This window comes from Parasteatoda tepidariorum, chromosome X1 (assembly GCF_043381705.1).
Source record: "Parasteatoda tepidariorum isolate YZ-2023 chromosome X1, CAS_Ptep_4.0, whole genome shotgun sequence".
Classification (NCBI taxonomy): domain Eukaryota; kingdom Metazoa; phylum Arthropoda; class Arachnida; order Araneae; family Theridiidae; genus Parasteatoda; species Parasteatoda tepidariorum.
The window spans coordinates 23,674,137-23,700,221 of record NC_092214.1 but is presented as its reverse complement, the minus strand read 5'-3'; the positions used below and the strand labels follow the sequence as shown (position 1 = coordinate 23,700,221).

Genomic DNA, 26,085 nt, shown 5'->3' with positions numbered 1-26,085 from the left:
CTTTATTAAGTTCAAACAAAATTAAATAAAAGTGAATGCACATAACTCGTTTGTCATTAGTTTTTATGAAGATACTTTAATATTGACAACTATTGGTGTAAACTAAATATGCCAAGCTTCTTGTACTTGAAATAAATTTACTTGTTTTGGGGTAGTTTTAAATTTTACCTTTTGAGTTTACCTCATTCAGTGATGTTTTACTATGCAGTTGTTCTTGGGCCATAGATTCGCCAATATTTTTGGCACATATATTGATATGAAAATGTCACATCTTTTTACGTATATTTCATATTTTATTAATAAATCAATCACTATTACAGGTTTACATATGAAATTGCGCCATGCTTTATTTTAATGGAAGAAGTGGTGTTAAGAAAAATGAGAGAAATTATTGGATGGCCCGAAGGCGACAGCATGTTGGCTCCTGGTAAAAAAAAACTTTATTAGGCATATAAACTTATCTAGAAATTAAAAGAATATTACAATATCGCCTCAGTTTAATGCTCTTTCATTTCAAGAAAAAACATTAATTTAGAAGTAGAGCCAGATTTTGGGGAAATTGGTTCAAGGCCAAAACTATGGTTTGTACCCTCATTGAAAATGCATAGTCTTTAAAATTAGTAAATCTTTATTAAAATCATTTAAAGTTATTAAAATCTGTTTTTTAAAATATTACATTGCTTTTAATTGAAAAAAAGCTAACAATAGTTTCTTAATATGTTTTGTACTGTTACCTCTAAAAATATTTTTCAGTTAAAATTTAAACATTATTAAATTAAGAAGCTCAGGTAAGAATACCCAGGTTCTTATTGGAAATTATGAAATTAATTATAAATTAAGTATCAATAAAAAAGGTTTATTAGCAATTAGAAATTTCAGAAAAAATTATTAAACCATATTACAAATTATGTGTTATGTGTATACCATTCATGTTGCAGATAAACAAGTGTATCTTAAAATCAGAAATAAAAATATTGAGTTTGAAATAATAAGGATGAAAATCTCATATGAAAAGTTTTACATAATCCATATCTAGAATTAATTAAATATTCCCCTTACCATGATTTTTCATAAAATTATGACGCATTTTTTGTTTAAGAGTCTATTTATTGTCAAATACTTAGTTCACACTTCAATCTCTGACCCAAAGGTACTGCATTGAAACATTATCATGCTTTCCCTTTACCCTTTTTCAATTTACTCGTCCAGAATAGAAGCAGAATTTTTAAACACTTCTTACTTTGGTATGGTGGTTCAATTGCTCAGCAAGAAAACTGGTTGCATATCCTTCTCTTAAACTTTCTTGCCCAAAATAATCCCTGGTATTCCTTCTCGTACAGGTGGTCCCCGACATTACAATGTTTACACAGCGTGATGTGCGAAAAACAAATGAATCTATATTTTAGATTTAGATTTCTTTCATTTTATCAACAAAACAAAAAAAAACTCTTTTCGGTATTTATATTTTTTAAAATATTTCTACTGCAACTGCTATAATGGTGCAATTTTATTTGCGTTAATTAAAAATATCTATAATAAAGTCAGAACTATAAAAGCGATAAAACATGGTTATATGAGTAAAAGTGACTGAAAGCTATAAATACTAGTACATACTAATAAAGCTATACGAGTATTACTCGGGAATAAATGACGCATAATCCACTCAAGCCAAACTTATGATCCAAACTGTTTAAAAAAATAAATAAAAATGGAAAAAAATGAGAAAAACTTAAAATGGAAAAAAAAAATTGTTCTGAAATATATTTCGTCTGCTGTGCCTGTCTCGGGAAAATTCCGGGCATAGATGCCCTACCTTTCCTCATTGGCAAAAAAGAAAGAAAAAGAAAAAATGCTCTGCTATAAGGAAGAAGCTTAGAACTTAAGGGCTAGGCGAAAAATTGTGCTAATTTCTGAATAATGAGAATTCAAAAGAAATTTTACAAGGTGAAAAATATTGATCTAAAAGTTTGAAGTAATAGCTGCTTTATTTTTAAAAACAACTATTTAAATTTTACTTCAACTGAAGTCTAAGTAAAATAAAAGTAATTTTCTAAAAATAAGGTAATTCGTTATAAAATTTATCATAAATAAAATTCAACAAAAAAAATTTGTGAATAACACTATAACCATACTATAGAAAGTTATTATAATTATTACCTTGCTTTTTCAACATCACGAAGGATATGAATTTTCATTTAAATTTATATAATTATATAGGAAATACATAAAATTTATATGCGAATTAAAATTAATATTAATTAAAACAATTATATTAATTAAAATTAATATGTAAAGTGAAATAAATAAGACTTATATATAAAATGCATATGACCCATAAACAAATTGCTTCCTTTTGCCTTCAAAGTTTAACAATATCAAGCAATAGTTTAAAATCATAAAAATCATCAAAAAAATTTCTTAATATTTCCTTCAAACAAAAAATTTATGAAATGCGTTCATAAGGTGCAACAAATTACAAACACTTACCATTTTTTACGGATACTACAAACAACTCAGTAATAAGTTGCGTCATAGTGACGTAATATATAGAAATTATCTTAAGAAGTTTAGGTGTTTGACGACATCTGACACAAGGGATAGTTAAAGGATATTTCGACAGGTCAGAAAAAAATGCTGACAGGTTCTGCAGTTCATTCCATTTATTTTTTAAAATACGTTTTTTTCACATTTCGACATAATAAGTGCTAAAAATAAAAGTGTTTCCCGTTCTTTAGGTGGTTCGATATCAAACTTATATGCTTGCCTGTGTGCCCGACATAAAATGTTTCCTGATTACAAGCAAAAAGGTCTAATCAGTCTTGGGCAACAATTGGTCATCTATACAAGCGAACACGTAAGCATTAAAAAATTGTCTCCTAACAGTTATTGTTGTCCTATTATCTCACCTAACAAATATAATGAAGAAATCGTGCTAAATTAGTTCCATTTGAAGATCTAGTTTTCGATTGAAGCGTAATTGTTTCCCTTTTTTCTTCTTTTTTTAGTCGCATTATTCTTTGAACGGTGCTGGAATGGTGATGGGGATTGGAACAGAATTTGTTCGTGAGGTGAAATGTGACAAAAGGTAAGTTTTTATTAAAAACTTTCCTAAAAAGTTTACATTTTTAAGCTTCAACATTAAAATATTTTTTGCAATTCAGGTCGGTCATAAGTTGCATAAATATTTATGAAATTTTCGAAATATTTTAGTGAGAACCTTTTTGTACAATTTTAAATATCTATGTAATTTGTCTATGATCTCTGTAATTAATCTATATTTCAAATTACTCTATAAAATAATCCATCAATGAAATTGTAATTAATCTATCAATGAAATTTATTTAATAACATTTCATTAGGAACTAAGTGTGTATCATAAACGCATTATTAAAAAGTATGACGTATGGTTAGGGTAACCAAAAGGCTTGCATATTTTTTGTATAAATATAGCTGATAAAATTCTTCTAATTTGCGTTTACATTAAACTCCCTGAGTTTTTGTCCCGGCTTTTTCCGAACATTAAAGGGAAGGCTTTTTTTACATAAAAAAACCGTCCCCCCCCCCTATATAATTTAATGGGAAAGTAGAGCAAAGAAATTTCTGTACCAATTTGCCCGGGATTCAATATTTGGCTTGTTAGCTTTTGTATAATAGTTTAAATGTTTTGAATTAAACTTTAAAAAATCACTATGTGGTAATATACTAAGTATTCCTTTAATAAAAATAAAATTATGCTACTATTTAAAATATTTGTCAACTATGTGCATTACAATTGTTTATGGCATCTGTTCTTAAAATTCAATTTTTTTTTGATAGAGTTAGCATTACTGACACGATGCATAGTATTACATTACTTTTTAAACCTCTATCTATATTTTATAGGGGCAGAATGATACCTGGTGAGCTTGAGCAGTACATTATTTCGGATAAAGCAAAAGGTTATACTCCTTTCTTTGTCTGTGCCACAGCTGGAACAACGGTTCTTGGTGAGTCATATCAACACATGAGTTTTGTTATTTTTATGACACGTAGAATGGAAATACAATGGGCAAAATAATAGCAGTTAATAAATAATAGCTTGAACAGATTCTTTTCAAGAAAATATGAATTTACGGAGGTTTTTTTTTGCACAATATGATTAAGTTTCTCCATCAAATATCACCCATTGTTCTCATATGCAAAGGCATTCTTTGAAGGAATTATAGCTTTCTATGCGAGGCGAGTAATTATCGACAATGCCAACCTTCATCTATCTAAAGGTACCTCGAGATAGAATCGAGTTAACACGTCTAATATACTAGTGAATTTATGTTTAATAATTGTAGTGGTAGTTACTCCACAATATTAGAAGTTTATCAGGGATAGAATTCAACGAACGGATACCACTAGTTTCCATAACTGTGAAACACCGGGAGAACTGTACTAAGTTCATCGGATTTTGAGTGCTTATAGTGCGAGCTATATTAAGTTCACCGAGTTTGCACGATTGTTGTGAGAGCTGTATTAGGTTTACGATCGTGGTCGCTAATGTGTTGCTATTAGCAGTCGAGTGTGAAGAGGCTTACGTTGTGTATGATCGAGACTGAGTAGCAACAGCACGAGGAGGTGGATAATGTCGCACTCACAAGTAGCAAATGAACTGTTCAATGTGGACCAGCCATCGAAGTAGGCGTGTTTAAATCGAAGTGGGAGTTTCTATCTAGATAGGCGTGTTCACATCACGTTTGAAGGTCACCAATTTGGGGAGAATGCATATCGACAATGCATACATTCATCTGAAAAGGTACCCCAACATAGAATCGAGTTGACATGCTCTATATACTAGTGAATTTACGTTTAATAATTGTAGTGGTAGTTACGCCACATTTTTTTTTTTCTAGGAGGCCCTCAAAACTTTTTGTAGTACTCATATCAGTTAAACATCTTAATCAAAAATCTCATTTCAAGTAGTCTAAGAAGATGATGGCCTGAAAGAAAAACTTCGTTATGAAATGTGTTTCGAATTTCTTTGTTTAATATTGGATATCCATATTATTGCAGAGCTCGAATTTAACGTTGGTTCATTGGTCCGATAAGACTAAAATTTGATTCGAACCACCGTAAAATAATTATCAATGATTCCCCGGACCAGGATGTAAAATAATGATATGCCTATTTTTCGGTTTCACGCTTTGTTCTGTGTTTTTGTCTCAAAATAGTATATTTCATCATATTTGTTACATCCCTCGTTTTCTGTGTCGTAATTTTTCATTTAAGTTCACTTTATCATTATTTTAAATCGAATATTGATGTGCAAACGGACAAAATAGTATACAGCAAAATGTGACTATTAAAATATTACCCAACCATATGTTTCACTACTTTGCTAAAAAAAATTTAAACTTAGCTATTTTATACAAACTTTTTAACTGCTTTAACATTTCGGTATTTAGAACATTCTTTAAAAATGAATTTTAATATTAAAATATCTTAAAATGGTACTTATAAGTTTTAGTGATAAGAGACTGTTTATCACAAATCTCTGATAATAAAATTCAGAATAGCTTTTTTCTTCAAAGTAAAGGGATAAATGATTTTAAGCTTTTAACATATTCTCTATAAGTTTCAATATTCCAAAAGATAACACTTACGGTACAGTAAAATAATAGTTTTAGGCGTATTCGTTAAAAGGATAGTAGAATGAAACATACATTAAGTCTTATCAACCTTACATTTACTAACAAGCTTTTTCAAGCTACTTAAGCATTTAAAAACTAAATGCAACTTTCTAATTTTTTAATGCTTAAAAAATTTAAATAATTTTAATTATAATAACTAATAATAATAACTAATTTTTTAACGCTTAAAAAATTAGAAGAATGATGTTTAAAAAATAGAATTTATTAACAACGCTCATACATTTAACAGAATAATCTTTATATATCTTTAAAGTATGAAAAAATATTGTATAAATTAAAAGTGTTCGGTGTCTTCTGATCATGCAATGTATATGAGTTTCATAAGTATTAATAAATATTTTAATAACATTTTAGGTGCTTTTGATCCAATTAATGATATTGCTGATATCTGTGATAAGTACGGTATTTGGTTTCACATAGACGTAAGTATTTATTGAGTAAATAAGGTTTTTTTATTTTATTTTCTTCCTGCTGATATAGTTTCCCTTATTTTATGAACTATGTAGTTCTTTTCAATTCATATAATAATAAAAATGATTAATATTTTTTTTCGATGATTTAAAATCTGTGGACTCGTGAATCACCATATTACATTCTTTGGAACAAAATACAGTGAAATTTGAAATAAATGTTCCTGGAAAATATTGCTTACATTATGTCACTCGTTGAAAACTTTTGTTAATAAATTGTTAAGAAATATTAATTAAGGTAAATCTAAATTGTTCTGTTTGATTGAATTAAATCTTGTAATGTGTCATTAAGAATGCAATTCGGGAACTAAACATTGTTTCGTAGTATATTCATGTATCCATCAAATTTTTTTATTTATTTATTAGGGGGACCAGAAAGTAATATAGTTTCGGCCCATGAAATATTCGTTAGTTTTCAAAACCAATTCATTTTTTTCAATCCATTTCGATTCATTTTCGATTCACCATTGATAAAAGGTTGATTGAAAGGTTGTTGCTAACGAGGGTGACTACATTATTGATTAAAAATAAAATGTTGGTAACAAATATTAAATGCACTGAAACATTACTTTCTGGTCCACCTAATACGTTTGAAAGTTAAAAGTTTTCCCTATAATTCAACATAGCTACCAAGTACATTCAGGCACTTGTCATTGTGTTTTGCGAACTTACCAATTTTTACCGCATAAAACAATCGCGTGTGATTTCAAGCAACTAGTTACAGTGTTTCGAAGTTCATCGTCAAAAAAGTGCTGAGCTCTAAGCAATTTCTTCTTTGCTGTAAATGAATAGATGATAAGCAGAAGGAGCCCAGTCCGTGCTGTAGGAGTGTTGATTATACTTGATCCATGAATTGGCGCAAACCAAGTCGTGTGAGATAGAGCATTATAAACGTACTTATCCAAACCCAGACATCAGAAGACTAAGACGCTTGTTCTGATTGGATCTTTCCAGTTCCTTCAAAGTGTTTCAGTTTTCTAAAAGATACATTCATTAGGATGGCTGAAATCTTATAGAATCATAAACATCTTGATGTAACAATAGTTGGGCTCCATCCAATTCTACTAACGGCAGCGCAAGTTAGTTCCCGAAACGAACTCTTAAATTTTTATTTAATATGGTTTGTTTTTGCAATACAATTTTTATTATTATTATTTACATATCCACAAAACAAAATTTTAAGGTTTATTAACACAAAAAAAGAGAAGAAATTGTGCTATCGAAATAAATAAACGGCACATTATAAAAGTTTAGTTAGCTATATCAAATAAAAGAATTCTCGCCAAAATCGAATCACAACTTTCCAAGATATTTGTGTTAGAAAGTTATGTCCTTCCATAAGATCAGGGTAAAAATAAATGGAAATAATGCTACACTAAAAAAAAATTTCCATTCAAAGGGAAGAATAATTAAAACATTTTGTTGATAAAAATGAATAAAAAAAATAATAAATAAATTCACTAATGGTTTTTATCACAGGCAGCCTGGGGAGGTGGAGTGCTGTTGAGCCGAAAATACAGGTACAAGATGAGTGGAGTTGAAAGGTAAGGCACTCTAATGTAAATTGAAAGGCTTCGAGCAATATAATTATTAGCCACATGTTTAAATTGTTTAGGGAAGCGTTTTTTGGTAAAAAAAAATGCCAAATTTCCATATTAGATATTGGTAATAAGATGTATCTGTATATTGTGCCATTATCAAGTAAAAATTCGGGGAAAGTGTAGAGCACCTGTTAATTACTTGCAAAATATTCGTAAACAATATTAAGACTTCGTTAGAGGAAAAAATATCCCCCTTAGAAAAGGTGGGTCTTATCTATTGTCCATAGCTCCTTCAATTTAATTCTGGTTTTTGTTGTAATTTTTAAATTAGGATACATCTCATTTTGGGACATACTGTAAAAAATATTGGATCAAATTGTGCTAAAAAGTACTGACATTCAGGGTGTCAGTACTTTTTACCGTAAATTGCATTATTATATTAAATTTTTACGGAACAAAAAATTTGACATACCGTAATTTTTACAGTAATATTTACTGTGAAATCATTAAATCACTTAAATTTAGTGAATATTACCGTAATATGAATTTTACGGATGCTGAACTCATTATTCCCTCCCGCAATATGATCCGGCATTGCGGGAAATGAAAAGGCTGACAACATTGCCAAGAAGGGATTTTTGGTTCCTCAGGAACCTTCTGGAAACTTCAGATTCCATTCAGCTCAGCTTTCTCTGTGAAACGATTTTGCATTTTTAGCGGGAAAACCTTACAATGTACTGTTGATTAAACTGCAGCTTGTTCATGACCTGCAGTTGCAACTATTAAACACCAAACTTGACATGATCGTCTTCGTGCGCATCTTTTTTGTTTAAGCATTGTTGACTCTTCTACTACCTCTTTGTATGACTATTCAGGGTATGACTGCCTTGCATTTGGACGAGTGCACTGTAGTATATTCCTTCTCCAGTCAAGTAGAGAAATATTAGAGAGTCAGTTGTTCAATGGCCTAGCTGACAAACGACTGGCATTTGACAGTAATAACATTAAGATAAGCAATCACAATTGAATACTTTTCCTGATGGCAATAATCATACTTTTCTGATTTTCGCAAAAAATTACTGCCTTTCAGATTTTATCAGTCATAAAACATTTTTCTCAGGTCACATAAATTTATATATAGTACAATCGTGAGAAATAAGTCACATGAATTATTCATTATGTCATTAATAGTAACAATACATATTATTTTTAGTTTTCTTAATCTCACAATACAACAATAATGTTAAAAAAGTTACAGAAACATAAAATATATCGCATGCTTATATGGAGAATATCTAATTAATTAAAAAAAGAACAGCTTTAATCATATATTCTTATAAAACTTAATAAATCTATTAAGACTGAAAATTTATTTCTACTATCTCAAAAATAATAGTAAACATTAAAATTGTGCGCATTAGCTAAGATTTGATTGTGTGTTGATGTAAAGATTTATTTCGAAGTATCGTTTTTTTTTGTAAAATTATTTAATACTTAAATTTTTGCGAAATATTATTAAAAATGAGCAATAAATAATAAATCTATTTCAATTTTATGTATTCTAAAGTCTAGGTACTTATATATATTTTTTATGTCTTAGCTAATTGAATAAACTATATTTATTTGGTTATACTCAATTTTATTGTAAATATCCATTAAACAACATAACTTAGAAGGAAAAATTTTTTTTTAATTTTGTTGATTTTGTTGAATTATTAATTAGGTCTTAAGGTAAATCTCTGTAGCTGTTAAAAATATAATTGAAATATTGTTTAAGTAACATTTTTAAGAAAAATATTTGGTATGCAACAGTAAAATTATAAGCATATTATATTCTTATGAACCTATTAATAATCATGGCTCTACATAATTTTATTAACTGTTCATTACAGTTTATAAAATTACAATTTCCTAAACTGTATTTTCTCCATTTAACAAATTTTGAATAAAAATTATTCTTAATGCTTAAGTATTTGTGGGTTAAGTATATACAAAATAATATGTTAAGGTGATAAATAAAGCTTGCAGCTAATTGATTAAATGAACAATTATTCATTGTAATACGTGGAGTTTTATAATCTCTACCTTTAATATAAATTTTCAGTATCCTTGTTAAAAACAAAGTAAAAGAAGTACCCTCATTGGGAGTCGCAAATTAATAATAAACTAAAAAATATATAAAAATGTGATGAAAATCTGACGAATCTTTTAAAAAGAAAGCGAATTTAAATTCATCGAACCTAGTGAGAGTAAGTGAAAAACGAATATTAAAAATCCTTTTATGTGGTTTTCAAACTAGTTTTAATGTCTTAAATCCCTCTTTTTGAATTAATACTTAGTCAGATTATGAAATTTCTTTGCTTAATTGCCCCTTATGTGCATATTTACAACATCATTTTTGACAAGGATTCAATAAATATGTATTAGGATATATTATGTGATAATATATCCTAATAATACATATCTATGCCCTATATTTATTCGTAGATAAAATATCTATACCCTCTATTTTTTTAACAAACCATTCAGATTTTTAAACTGTCTTTTTATAAAAGTTTGTCTTTATAGATTATTTATTTNTATCCTAATAATACATATCTATACCCTATATCTATTCGTAGATAAAATATCTATACCCTCTATTTTTTTAACAAACCATTCAGATTTTTAAACTGTCTTTTTATAAAAGTTTGTCTTTATAGATTATTTATTTATTTATATATTTTGAAACGAAACATCGGGTATTTTTCGCTTACGATGGCCTGCTAGTTTACATTTAAATTTCTTTTATAAAGTCGATTTCAGTTTTTATCACTGTTCATACATTATTTAAAACAATTGCTTACATCTATTTTTATGAATTTTATTGCCATTGAGGACATAAGATGGGCATCAATTCTTTCAGGGCTAAATCAGTGACATGGAATCCTCATAAATTGCTAGGAACGTTGCTACAATGCAGCACGTGTCACTTTAAAGAAGAGGTGAGTACCATTTTTAAATATAAGTTATTTTAATTTTTAAGGAAACATGCGTTTATTTCAATCAGAATTCATTCTTTATAGAAATAGTTGTAATTTGGATAGATATATTTTTTTTAAAGTTTTCAACATGCACGAGAGACAAAAAGGGAAAAATTGCACATTCATTTAACAATCTTCATTAAATTTTCCGAAATAAATTCGTGATATATTGTTACTGTATTGGGCAGCATCTTTTAAAACATAGAGGGTGTTCCAAAATTTGGCCAACAAACTCAGAGAGGTGATAAAAGGCACCAAGAGGAGGAAAATTTACCATACATCACTCAAACCACGTTTAGAGGGCGAAAATAACAAAATTGCCGGACCCATTCCATGGCCTCCGCGCTCACCGGATTGAGAAATCCGAGTGACTTTTTCGTATCGATAACCTTTAATCACTAGTTTATACATCAAAAACACACCTCGCATCATCGAGTGCATCCGGGAATCGATTTTACATCGTTGTAGTCTATGCAATGTCATTATCTAGTGCCACTACAAACAACCCTTGAAATAATTAATCAAAGAAATTTTTTGCAGTATCTTTTGTTTTTAAAGCTTTACGTCGAAACCTGTATGTTGAGTTTTTGTTATTTCCCCCCCCCCTCTTAACGTGATTTATAATTCCATGTTCTGTGTTAAATTTTTATCAGTTTAATGTTTTTATCAAATTTTAGAACACCTTTTTTGAAATACAATGTTATCTCTCAATTTAAACTTAAATAGTAGATAAATTGAAGTCCTTATTTTAGAATTGCATCTGTTTTTTTCATCATAAAATTAAACAAATGCATTATGCAATACATTTTTAATATTTTAATAAATAACATTTTTCGACTTAAAATTTTTCAAAGATATCTTTGATTTTGCGCTATTTACATTAAGAGAATTTTTTTGTCATTATCTAAATCAATATCTATCAACTTAAATAATAATAAAAGAATTAAAAATTTAAAAACAATCAAATATCAATATCTAATTACCTATTCAAATTTACTATTCGAAAAAGATGGTCGTGTTTAAATTTTTGAAAAGAAATCCTTTGAGATTTTAAAATTACCATGCACTATTGCTCCTAATTTTGATAAAGCATTGCCTTTGTTTTCAACCATTTTAAAAAGTGTAGTGCTATCAAAAGATTCTCTATCTTCAGAAATTCGTTAGTAACTAAGAAAATAAAATGAACAACAGGAAAACAGAAATTAAAACTTCTGTAACTAACAGAATTCTGCACGGAAACAAACGGAAAAAAAAAAATTCTTTAATGAACCGTAATATATTTTTATTACCAATATTTTTTAAATTTTTGATTTTTAAAACCCTAGTCCTCTTTGAGACTTTTGTTCAGAATATTACGAAAAGCGTACATATATAATATAGCGTACAAATATAAAAAATACATATATATATTAAAATATATATANTGGAAATAAAAAAAATTAAAAAAAACAAAATTAATGTCTCTGAAGTAATATCTTTTTTAAATCCGTTCCGCTTGTTTTTTCCGTTTGTTATAATGTTAGATTAAAATATATATATATATATATATATATTGCATCGCTAATATACAGTGCGCAAAATAAAAAACGGACCACCCTCAATAACTTTCGATCTATTGATAGGATCTTCACGTTCTAGGACTAATTCTTAATGGTTCGAGGAGGGTAAACTCAAATATGCTAATTAATTAGTACAGATGATATTTTAAGATACGAAATCAGACACAAAAACATACTTTCTCTAAATAAATTTACCTTCTGTTCGAGGTATTTGAATTTCTGACCCCCAAAATATTGGGTGTAGCGGTAATCTGGAGAATATGGTTCCAATAGTTTGATCAGTAGAGCGGTCCAAAGTTTGGACTCCTTAATGTTAAATTTACTCTTTGTGTATTTCGCTATATCTCGAGAACTTTTTAAGAGAATGTTAGCCAAAAAAATTTTGAATTGTAAGGTAAGGAATTTTTTACATCATTTTAAAGAATATAATTTTACATGGCAAAATTACAAAATTTCAGTGAAATCAGTCAAACAGTTTCTGAGAAATCAAATTTCAAAAAAATTGTATTTTAAAAATTCAACTTCTCGGGAACTATTTGGCCGATGTAGCTAAAATTTTGCCCTGTAAAATCATGTTCCTTAAAATGACGTAAAAAAATTGCATACCTTACTATTTAAAATGTTTTGACTAATATTAAATAAAATAGTAAAAAATGAGAAATATTTATTAAAAGTTTTTTTTTTCATGGAATTATCTTCGGATAAATAAATTTTACAATCATGTGCAAAAACTTTTCAATTCGCTTAAAAAGTTCTCAAGATATAGGGAAATACGCAAAAAGTAAAATTAACATTAAGGGGTCAAAAGTTAGGACCTCTGTCCTAACCAAACTATCGGAGCCATATTTAGCAGATTACGACTACTCCCTATATTTTTGAGGTCAGAAACCCGAATCCGTTGAAAAAAAAGTTTCGTTTATTCAGAGAAAGTACGTTTTTGTGTTTGATTTCGTAACTTAAAATATCGTCTGCAATAATTAATTAGCATATTTGAGGTTTCTCCCTCGAACCATTAAGAATGAGTCTTGGAACGTGAAGTTCCGATCATTAGAACAAAAGTTATTAAGTGTGGTCTATTTTATATTTTGCGCATTAAAAGAAGTAGGTGCTACTTCTTTTAGTTAATTTTCAAAAAAGTCTCTCAGAATGCATATTAAGGGTGGTGATTACAAATCATCCTGTATAATAAATTTAATAAACAAGAAAATAATTAAACAATATGATATTTCTTTATACTTTCAGGGTCTTCTGTTAAGTTGCAACCAGCTATCAGCAGATTATCTTTTCCAACAGGATAAACATTACGACGTTCAGTACGATACAGGTGATAAAAATATAAAGTTATTTTATACTTTTATTCAAAATAAACCATTAAAAATCTGCACACTCCATTTTGAAACATTAGATCAAAACTGATGGCAAAAAAAAAGGAAAAGAAATAAAACTTTTACTGACGGAGCAATTCCCCAATGTGGAAAGAAAAGAGAAGGGAAAGAAAGAAACAGCAAATCTAAGAAAAAACTCTTCTATTTTAATTTTTTATTCTTTCATATTTTCAACCGACAAATTTCTGATTTGCAATGCATACAAACATTCCCTTCTTTTAAAACTTATAAACCCTAAATTTGAACAAAATCGATCGAATTTTTCACGAAAAAAAAGAATTACCTTTTTGGAGCTTTATTTCTCGGAAACTACTCCTAGAATTTCATTCAAGCCTTGTATTTGTCATTTAAAATTACAGTCACAAGTGGCTTAATGATTTCAGAACTATTTCGAAAGGCGCAAAATATTTAATTAGCAATATATAGCTTGAACTTACAATTCATCTGACTAAATGAGTAAAACCATATTTTTCAGATTGCAGTATCTGCAGTTATTTGATGGTGAAAATTCTGAAATCCAATATAAAAAATGTTTATTAATTGAAAACACATTTGGTGTCTAATTTCGTATTTTGAAATATTGTCTTCATTTATAAATTTAGCACATTTGTAGTATAATTCTTAAACCATTAGATTTGCATTTTAGTACGTAAAAATTCAAAATTCAGAGTGTTCTGCTTTGCATTCTTCATGCTTGCAATGACGAAGCTTTAAGAAGTATTTCATGAGATCATGTTACATCTTACACAATTCATTTTTCTTATTTAGGAGATAAAGTCATTCAGTGTGGACGGCATAATGACGTATTTAAATTGTGGCTGCAATGGAGATCTAAAGTAAGCATGACTGCTTTGAAAACTCTATAATTAACAAAATGATTGATACGATATAAAAAATTCTTAATTACACATTTTAATGATAATTGTGGGGCACACTACGACTCTGATTCAAAATATCAGTCATTTTTTTTCAAAAACTTAATAATTTAAAAACTGTTATTAAATCTCAGAATATTATAATGTTAAGTTTAATTGATACAAATTATTCGAATATTTTACGTTTTTAGAAATTTGTTTTTAGTAGTTATACGAATAGCTCATGAGAATTTTAGACTTATTGAAGACGATTATTCTAAAAAGATTTCTTTAGTGTACTTTATGTTTGGAATTTGCTTCAAAATGGGTCATTTTCGTGATATTCTAGAATCAATAAAGCTACGAATTAATGACTTACATCGATATGGTAAAAATCAACAATATATAGTCAACTATTTTGCGTTGCTATCTAGTATTATATAGCATTATTATAACGTATAGTATAAATGACGAGTTTGAGGCAGTGTGATAATAAGCCTTATTTTCAAATTGTTTAAGAAAACTCCGCAATTTTTAAGAAAGTGATAAGATATTTCTTAGTATTGTGTTGTAATTTCGTGGAAATTCTGGACAGTTAAGGAAAAACATTTCAATTTAAAAATGACATCCTTTTTAAAAGATGTATTTTATCACTAGCCCTTGTCTCATCCCTTTAATACGTTTATGATATAAGAAACTGTTTAAAAGATATTATAAAATGCATTTTAATAAGCAATGCTTGTAAGCAATATACTTCTTAAAATGTATTCATTTGAGAGCAGTTCTGATCTAGAATTTTATTTCTATCAAAACTTTTAACTTATTTCAAATATGAAAAATAAGTAAATGAAAGTTCTTAATACATGCTCACACTTTTTCATGTGTTTTAAAACGAAACCCTTTGAACTTACTACCTAGTTTGATTCTGCGAGACTAATTAAGACAGTTTCATGGCAAGCATAACTTTTTTTTTTAATTTTGAGCATTTAATTCCGCCCCATCTCGTTTTACTCTTCTTTACACCTTAGTGAAAAAGACAGGGAACGTTTCAAAGACTAATGTAATGTAAGATGACACATAAGATGACTTCAACATAAATCAAAAATATAATTCAAAAATCGAATAAATTACTGCTTTTTTTAATTTTAGCAGTTATCGCATCTAAACGTGGATCAATTTATTTACTAGTTAATTTGTCTTGAAAGATAGTGTGATATAATAAAAAATTATTTTTCCCCAATTGAGATAATTTGTTTTCAAGCATCAATATATGCACAGACTTGGAATCGTTTGAAATTCTCTAAAAAATTGATAAAATTTACGTCATTGTCATTTAAACAAAAGTGACTAAAAAATGTTTGGACGGATAAATCGATTTTGTTTATTTAAGAGAATTTTTTTCCTGTCATTTTTTTCTGAATTGATTATTCTCGAGCACCAAAACTAAAAATCAAAAAAATTGTTTATGGGTAATTAAAATAATGTTGCACACAATTTTATTAAGCTTTTTAGCACTAATCTCGATACTCAAAATTCTGCGTTCCTAGTGTGCCCATATTATTACTAATACTACAAAAAGATTTAACTTATATTAAAATATAAATATTCATAGGTATAAAAACTAAGAGAATTTTCAGATTGGGACGTTCATCTCCAAAACTACGAGTAGATTTTAATGAAATTTTGTTTCAATCTAGGTTGATATAATACAAAAAAATAACAATAACAATAGCAATAAGGATAATTCAGCAGTTATTATGCACACTAATTATCGAATCTGAAACTCTATGGAGTTGAACGATATGAAACACCAGTGTTCAGTACACCAGTGTTAACATAGTAATTTTGAAGCCTAGTAAATTCGTACAGTCCGTACTGTACATTCGTACAGTATCCGAAAATATCAGAATTTATTAGACATATGGTTATTTAAAATGTTTGTGTTCTCTACTTCGTGACACATATCATCGAAAGTAATAAACAGAGTTGTTGAAATTCGCCATCATTCACAGAATATTTCTTAAGCTAATATAGAACAAGCAATAAATCATTACATTTTTTATTAAACTTTTAAACTAAATGTAAAATGCATAACTAACATATTTTCTTGACATATTTTTCGTCTGAATTTCATAGGGAGACAAAGGGTTCGAAGAACATATCGATCATCTTTTCAAAATGACAGAGTAAGTAATAAATTTACAATCGTTTTGTTCGATTTGTAAGTTACAAATTATTTCAAATATTATTTTGTGATATTGCTTTTGTAATAAAAGAGGGCGTCCAAACTGTATGAAAACGGTCAAATATCTAAAGAAATACGCATTGGATCACAAATTTAAAAATACTAATCTGATATATTTTCAAAAGATGCATTCAATGTTATCAAACTTGATTCCCCCCATCATCAGTCTTGGTGGTGAGGCTAAGGTCAATTGCAGGAATCTCATATAGGAACCCCACTTCTTTATTGCAGATTTGGATTTTCAAGAAAAATACCCCAGCTTACCTTCCCTTGAACCAAAATGCCAGAACTTGAGAGAACCAAAATGTCTTAACTTTTTCTGTAAAATCTAAATCCGCAAGAAAAGAAAAATTGAGATTCCTAGTTTTTCTGGGTTGTTTTCTCGAAAAAAGATTCGCATATGATATTAAATAATTAATCCCAAGAAAATAAAAAATTAAATAATTATTTCTTTGGCTTCAAACATATGCAGATGGAAATAAAAGTTGACGTGTTCCAAACGTTCGAAAATAGGCGCCCATTCTCAAGACTTGTCAAACGAGAATGAGCAGAAACAAAAGTGATTTAAAAAATTCAAAAAATATGTAAATTTGTCAATGAAAAATGGAAAATGAAGGTGAAAAATAAAATTAGAAAAACCGCAATAGCCGAGAGTGAACCGAAAAATAAAGAAGAGAAACAGAACAAGAAAAACTACAGTGGCCGAGAAGGGCGAATCAAGGTAAAATGCATTTTCACCTGTTATGGGGAGGTGGTGAGAAACTACAGTCTTTAACAAGGGAATCAGTATTCATATGAATGAAACAAGATCCCAGGGCATCAAGAGAAGATAATGTGACTAGCGTGGAAATAATTTTTGCATTGTCAAAGTAGAATTTGCTCCCAAGACTCCAACAATGTGCAGCAATTGATAATTTACCGTATTCTTGACGACGGCTATATCTATCGTGTTCCTTAATTCTGAATTTTAAAGCACACCTGGTTTATTCAATGTAGCCAAGGACGTAATATCTGGTGAATGCCTCAGCGATTTTCAAATTAGGTCCAACCACTCTTTTGACCAAACTAGGGACTATATGTCCTTGACTGCGGCTACCCCCGTTTATTTTGAGGGACAGAAATCCAAATCCGTCGAAAAAAGAATGTTTAACAATGATGGTTAGATGTGTACTAATTTTGATAAAAATAACAAATAATACTAATAAAAATATTTCATTTGCTGATTTTAAATGTTTTCCTTGTAACTATAAGGCATGATGTCACACTTCTTGGTAAGCCCTTTCTCCCTCTTGTCATAAACTCTCACAAATTTAAGAACCCCCTCTTGGCGTGATATCATTTATAGATTACCCCTCAATTTGATCCTTGTGCAAAAAAACACATTTCTATGTTTTACTCTCCCAGAGATTTTCTGAATTTCTCAAGACTTTTATGTAACGTTTTCTTAGGTATCAAGTGAAACAGATCAAGGAGAAGAAAGATAAATACCACCTTTTGTTTGAGCCGGAATGCACTAATGTATCCTTCTGGTATATCCCAAAACGGCTAAGAGGAGTCCCTCATACCCCTGAAAAGGAAAAGATTTTAGGAGAAGTAAGGTTTATTAATTTAGTTTTAAATTGATAATAGACATAAAAGGAATCAAAGAAGGAGAATTTATGGTTTGCTGCGTTCTGTTTTGGAAACTACATATTTCTTATTCCTTATTTTTAAAATCTGTTGCAAAATTTGTCTCTATATGATACTGTCTAATTTTTTTTTCTAAACTACAAAACAAATTTTTCAGAATAACCACAATTTATAGTTTGTAGATATTATTAACAGACACCCAAGCAAATATTTTAGTTGAAATAGTCTAACTTACAGTAAAAGAGTTGTTTGACCTTTTTTCAAGAAGCAGCGTTATCTGTCTGGGAGCTTTCTTACTAATTTTGAAATTGATGAGAATATCTTATGTTTCTTAAACACAACGCATGAAACTATGCTCTTCTATCATCTGTCGTTTTCTTTAATTGATTTTTTAAATTTATGATCATTTTTCAAACACTCAATATGATCACTTTTTTTTATAAATTCTTTCTTTTTCAGCTTACCGCAAAGTTGAAGTCAAAAATGATGAACGCGGGGACACTCATGATAGGTATGTCTGATATATTAATAATAAAGATAATTTTCTTTCATTTTTTTGATTCAGCTCATTAGTTTAAATACTTTTCTCGAAGTCATTTGAAGGGAGAAAAAGAGCATTCACTTTGACTTAAATTCTAATCATACTTTTAATTATATAGTCTGCTTATAAATTACAGTACCAGCATGCTGCAATACTATTTAATAAAATTCTTTTCTTAGGGAATACCGCTATGCTAATTTTATATAAACTATTTTTTATTTGATTACAGTATGCAATGTTTGCAAGGATAAATCAGTTCCTTATCTTTTTAATAATAATTTTTTTAATCTTAATCACCAGAAAATCAGTGCGTATTGGTCAAATCGATTCAAACGCACGAAGGTGAAACAATAGCATTTATTCCGCGTTTAAAAAAATTTTTAAAGGCACATTTTTCTTGGGAATTTTTAAAGGCAATTAAGTTAATAATTAGTTAATAATAATTTAACAAAGTCAATAATAATAAATTATATTAAAATTTGTTTCTTCATGGATATACAGTAAGATTAATTATCTTAAGTGAATTCAGAAAATTAATAGTTTAAACTTTTTAAAAAAAACTCAAATGTGCTGACCAAATAAAACGAATGTATGACTACAATTTATATTTTTTTGTGAAACAATGGCTTCTATAAGAGACATATAAAAAATTTTTTAAATAATTAGTTAACTTCATGTCAGTCCATTTCGAAACGCAGATCCATGAAGTCAAAAAGGTGTATTGTTTTTCTTATCTGATTTGTGGTGCCCGCGGTTAGGTGGCATAAATAAGCTGGAAAGATATTAGTTTTGAAATAAGATTGAAATGACTTGATGTTGATCAGGAAAGTGAAGTTCCTTTTTCTGAATGTGCATCAAATTAGACCTTCAAATATCACATTTTTAAATTTGGCTTCACATGTTATACTTTTAAATTGGCACATGCAAGGTGTGTAAAAAAAAGTAATCAGAATGGAAGTGTTGCATTTAATCTAGGACTTCCTAACTAGGAGAAGATAGTGAATGACGTTGAATTTTGTTCTAGACTCAAATACAGAGGGACAAATCTGCAAATATTCGAAAAATCTTGGGGGGGGGGGATTTTAATCAAGGGCTTTTGTTTTCACTAGTCTTCAAGTATTTTCCGATAATAAATACGACTGAAGATGATCTTCTCAGAAAAAAAGCCTGCTGTTGCAAGAATTGATTAAAACGTTCCCGATCCGAAATCTTGTCACTTAGAATAATTGAAGTAGGTTTAAGTGTACCACTATTCATCAGATTTTAACCAATGGGTGATGAGAAAATTGGGAACTGGGTACGTTTTGTACACAGCATACTACTGCCCAGTCCTAAAATTCATTCCTTTTTGTTTGCTTTTTTCCCTTTTTTCTAAAAAGAAAAAAAAAGACATACAAAAGGGTACTATTTTTGAACATTAGAAAACACTGAAATAGACGTAACTGGTACGCACTTAGAGGTTATTTCAGAATTCAAATTCCAACCCTGCTATAAAGAGTGCAAATTCAGGCTTTAATTTAATGTATAATTACTTTGTTTACTCACCTTGTAAATAGTATTTGATAAACTTGGTTTTGAAATTTAGTGCCTTGACAAACTTGAAACTTAATGTCTCACATTAATTATATCTTGATCAATTAAAATGTCAACTTTTTTTACCACTGTAGGTTATCAACCTCTGGGGGATATTCCGAATTTCTTCAGAAGCATTATTTCAAGTGCAGCTGTTCAAGAAGCTGATGTAGATTATGCACTTGATGAATTAGACAGGCTTGGCCATGATTTGTAAAAGCACATAGTTTTGATTGAAATATTACGTGCTTGTTATTTAGATATGTGTCACGTATAAATTAGAAGGAAATTATATCTGGGCCCAACTACTTTATTTTACATACCTGACAATTTGCAAAATTCCAGTTTTCCGCAAATTGTTGGGCAATTTTACTTTTCTCCCCAATGCTTCAAAATTTTTCTTAAACTAAAATCAAAAATTTTCCTTTTCAACAATTTATAAAAATACATATATTGGGCCATTGTTAACTTGTCATCGGCTTCCTAATGAGGCTTATGAAATGTTAGATATGTTACATAAAGTGCGTGCTATTTGTTTGTATCGTCATTGTATTTGTGCAAGTAAAAAGATGATTATTCATCGACAAAAAATCCATGTCTTCCAAACTTAGATGTACTGAAGTGTAAGTGAACAAACCATGTTCCATCTTCAAGTATGAATAGAAATTTCATTTGTGTTTCATCACTTATGTGTATTCATTGTAGAGAGTTGCTAACACGTTTAGCCTGCTATTGATTGTAGTACACAACAACAAAAGCAGGCAAACAGTTACGTACAGACATGCTTGAGCATGTATAGAGATATTTTTAACGTAAAGCACTAATTATTCTAAGCAGTTTATTTTATGTGTCTCGAATTTAAAGTGTTAGTTCTTTAATTATGTGTACATAAATGTATTTAGAAATTAATCGAAATATTTTAGGTTCAAAAATTATAAAATGTACATTTAACAAATCTATTTAAATGTTTTACATGATAAAAGAATATCTATTTAAGGCAGGGACGGTTGTTAGCAATATTAAGAATCATAGGTAGAGATCAAATGTTGCGAAGGCTACGTTCTCTGTTTATAATTTGTTATTTCAGTGCCTATTGCTGTGTTGTGATTTAAAAGTTTTTCCCTGTAACAAAACTATTCTGGACTCTATTTCGTTCAAATGTTCTGTTACCATGTTTATAACTTTAGTGGCTAAAACATTTATGAAAAAAATTTATTATATTTAGATGATATATTTGTACTTGAAAATATATTTCTTAATAATTGCGAAGAAAAAAGAAACAATTTTTAAATACCAGCATATTTTTGAAAGAAAAAATGAGAACTTTTTTATTAGAAAATGTCTTGTAATGAGAGATTGAAGTTTTTTTTACTTTTGATGCATGCTTCCTTTTTTACTCTTATGCAGAAACCCATCACCTTTTAATATTTTCTTTAGGTTAGGTTAGGAATATTTAAACATTTTCATTTCACGTTATAGTTTTAATGACCTGTTAATTGTTATATTACTTACATTCGTAGTGTTGTAAGTCCTAGAACGTCCAAATGTTAAATATTATTAAAATAATGTCTGTGTCACCTGTTGAATGTTTCAGAGATAATTGTCTATATCATAAATCTTCCCTCTCTAAAAAAATCTTTGAATGTTGTGGATTGTTGACAAGTTAATATAGCATGTATGCTTATTCAATATTATAAATGTTATAAAAACATATCCAATTTTAAGCTTGTCAGTTAAAATATTTTGTGTTTTCAATTTCTTAAAGCACTATAGAATACTTTCATAGTTTCTTGTAAAGTTGTGGTACAACGGGAATGTTCAAAAACGCAAGTGATATAAAGGTTACTAATATGTATTTATCTTTTAAAATTTTAATAAATACCTTCACTAGAAAATTAATCACAAATTTGATAAAGAGTTTTCCAGTTTTTTTCAGGTATAATAGTAAGGGGAGCATATAATAGTAATATAATAGTAAATTTACATAATAGTAAAGGGAGCATAATAAATTTCATTAGTTTCAAAATTTAAATACACTGTTAAATGTTTTAAGAAATAAAAGATATAAATAGAATAAAAATATTCATTAAAGTATAAATCAAACATCAAAGTAATTACTCTTGAAACTTACTTCAAGCTGATAAAAAAAATGGTAAGAGAAAATATTAAGCAAAGAAATTAAATTTTAATACTTACGTCATATCCTAATTTATTAATTGCTGTCATCACAATTCGTTATTAAAATAATTATTCATGAAACGAATACCTTAGATATACCTACAATAAATATTTAATTTCAAACATTTTTTGGTCAATAACTGAGTATTGTGAATTTCTATAATTCTTAACAGTTGCAGTCCATGCTATACCTAAAACTTACTTATTTATCTATTTTAAAATGTGCCAAATTTGTAGTTATAACAAATAGTAGCACTTATCAAATTAATTTAGCCGAAAACACACCTAGCTGAGCTTCGCGCTATTTCTTTTTTGTTATGTATGCTGATCCAGTTCAGAATTTATTCCATCTTTAATACGGATTGTTCAATTTTAATTTAACATTAATTTAAAATGAAAAACGCCACATTTGAGAGCTTTCTATTTTTTCTCTTCTACCTAAGTAGTTATATCTATTTCGAATTAATTCAGAAATACCGTAGCTGGACTTTGGTAGAACTACATAATACACTTTGAAAACCCATAAATAAGTTACAGATGTTTCTCACTGCCTCTAAAGCAAGTAAATTCATTTTAAATAAAAGCTATGCATATAATGAAAATTTTTTCGCTTGCGTTATAATTTCAAGAAAAAGGTAAGAAATCGATTGCTATGTACAACAAACAACTTCATTTATACTTTTATTTTTAGTTCTAGGTTCTATAACTAGTTCTAGGTACTATTAACTAAAGTTCTACAAAAAAATATTGGTATGATATGTTTTTCATTATTTTAAGTAAACTCAGAAAAGGTTTTTTTTTTTTGTTTTGTAAATTTTAGTCGTTTTCGTAAAATTTATTTAAACTTTGATAAATGCCTTTTTAACAATTGAAGAAAATTGTCAAAAATTCTAAACTTTTACTATTAAAATTGTATTAGGTGAGTAAATACAATAAATTTGACAAAATATATCAAAACGCATTTAACGATCGATGAGTGTCCTCAAAACAATTTAAAACGCTACAAAATATGTACTCAAATGGACCTCAAATGAATTAAATGGTTAAAGCACGATAACAATAAAAGTACAATTTTCATATCACTATCGAAATAAAATTTGACAACACATTACAATTAATCATTGTACTTTGAAATTTTTAAGCGCACTGCCATTATTCATTTTATTTTTGAGCCAACATGCACGAACATATTTCTTGAAGCATTTAATAATTTGTATAGAAATAAAATGCCACACTTGACACTTGTATAACTTCTTAATGTTGATCAATATACAATTCTCGACTCTTATAATATTTTAGTATGATCATAACTAAATTTAGTGTGAATGGTGGTAAAAGAGTGGATGCTTATGTTTCCTTGCCTTTGACATATCATTCCTTAAAGGTTGCTTCAAATAAGTTTATCTATTTTATTATATGCATAATTAAGTATTTATTTTTTCCCGAATTTTTCCTCTGTTACTCTGAAATAAAATTTCTTTTTCAGTACCAGAGGATAATATGTGAGACTTAAAGAAGGATTATAATTGCTGTCATCTATTTCTAAAATCAATAACTTAAAATAAAAAAATGGATATATTTTCCTCTGATAACTAAGATTTATTGATTAATCATTAAGTGAGATTTTCTCAATGATTGTTGATACTTGGTTTAGCCCTAAATGTCGTGTGGTAACTTCAAATTGGTGTAGCTCTAGTACGATATTAAGAACGAGACCAACTATTACCAGTTATTGAAAAGTTTCACTTAATAATTAGATAAACATATTATATTTTTTCTTCATTCGTTAACCGGTCGAAGTTCCAAATTTCATAATTATTTGACATCGGAGCACCCTCAATAATGCTCTTGATATCCAATGTCTTGAATCTGTGTCTTATCAATTGACTATCCACACTCAACAGCAAATAGCTCTTATTTTCAGAGCTAGGCCATATCACTCTCCGGTACTATCAATTATATTGTATAATGTTATTTTGTATTTTAAACCGCAGGCAGTCAACTCTATCCCTCTTGCGGTTGTGAAAACCAAGAGCTATTTGGCTCGCATTCTTGGCGACAAGCAAATTACCGAAGACGAGATTCCCTAAGATCGTTCGATGCTTGCCATTTAGAATGTATGAATATTAAAGAGATTTCTAATCCTGGTAAAAGAAAAAAGTGCCAGATAGCACGTGGCTCCGCAACTAGGAAAGGCTGCTTGTTTTCGACTTTATTTTAAAGTCAGAAACTCTTAGGCCTGCTCCACTACCAGAAAAACTCTAGCTGCTGAAGCCGAGAGACATTATAATAATAGCCAAATGAAATACTTTGAAAGCAAATTCAAACGCAAGGCTTCTTGTTTATCAAGTATTCATAAATCAATCAAATCTAATGACACTGTCCTTTAATTTTGGTTATGGTCTTTTTTCTCCATCTTCTAGTAAGCACCATGTTAAAATTCGAACCCGACAGTTGCCCAGCCGAATGATTTGTACTAACAAACTATAACTAATGAAACCTAATTGCAGCAGGGAAAGAGTTGAAGCGCAAGGCCTAAGAAGAACCACCATTGAATATCCTTGAACTTCATCGCTATATTTTCTTCCTTTTAATTTCTTTAAATATTTCACTCTTAGCAAAAGAAGGATTTTATGAGAAATATATTTTGCTTACTAAGTGATATTTAATCACAATGCCATTAATATTTTTACTAAGTACAGCTTAGTCACATTTCTCTATGTTTCATGTTTGATGGTTATATCTTTAATATTTACTATAACTGATAAGTTTATATGATTTTAATATAATATCCTATTTCTCTATGATTTTACATTCAATTCATTTAATCACTTATGTATATTTTTTTTAAAGAAAAAATTATCTTTTCCCTTTATCCAATGTAAACACTGTGGAATAGATTAAATAAAATACTGTTAATTGTGACTACGATAATTCATTTTGTATTTTAATTTAGTGCATAATTTCAAAAAATTAGAATTTCATTGTATATATGACTCATTTATTCCTAGATCATGTGCAGAGTGTTTTACATATAATTTCTTCAACAGCGGCACGAAAGCCCAAATATAATTACCATGTTAATGTATAATTTAAATCTTTAATAATTATTTAATAAAAATGAAGAACAAAATTAGCTAATAATTAGAGTTTTCATTTACATAGGACAAGACAAACCACCCTGGGATTCGAACTCGCTTCATTGGGATAAGCAGTTTGGCGAATGGGGGACCATGGCCGCCTGACTGCTTACCAGAATCAAACTTCTAAGTCATTTACGTAGATTTGCATAACGTGCACAATGGCACAGTATTATACCCATTTGAGCGTTACCCTATATCGTCTATAATTTTAAAGCTTGGTGTACGTTATAACAATGGTAATACGGTAGTGTGTACGTTATAACAATG

At 28.8% G+C, this 26,085-nt stretch overlaps 1 protein-coding gene across 1 annotated transcript in view; it reads left to right on the top strand.

Annotated features, from left to right (window-relative positions):
• The window catches only part of LOC107447908 (glutamate decarboxylase), a 67,997-nt gene extending 42,397 nt beyond the window's left edge, over positions 1-25,600 (top strand). The window contains exons 4-16 of the mRNA XM_016062948.4: positions 321-427; positions 2,736-2,854; positions 3,006-3,085; positions 3,883-3,986; positions 6,033-6,100; positions 7,628-7,692; positions 10,595-10,673; positions 13,514-13,595; positions 14,425-14,492; positions 16,647-16,696; positions 18,204-18,348; positions 18,844-18,895; positions 20,593-25,600. Coding sequence (XP_015918434.1) covers positions 321-427; positions 2,736-2,854; positions 3,006-3,085; positions 3,883-3,986; positions 6,033-6,100; positions 7,628-7,692; positions 10,595-10,673; positions 13,514-13,595; positions 14,425-14,492; positions 16,647-16,696; positions 18,204-18,348; positions 18,844-18,895; positions 20,593-20,714 — 1,141 coding nt within the window. The 3' untranslated portion in view covers positions 20,715-25,600. The remainder of the gene's footprint in view (positions 1-320; positions 428-2,735; positions 2,855-3,005; positions 3,086-3,882; positions 3,987-6,032; positions 6,101-7,627; positions 7,693-10,594; positions 10,674-13,513; positions 13,596-14,424; positions 14,493-16,646; positions 16,697-18,203; positions 18,349-18,843; positions 18,896-20,592) is intronic.
• Positions 25,601-26,085: the final 485 nt, after the last annotated feature.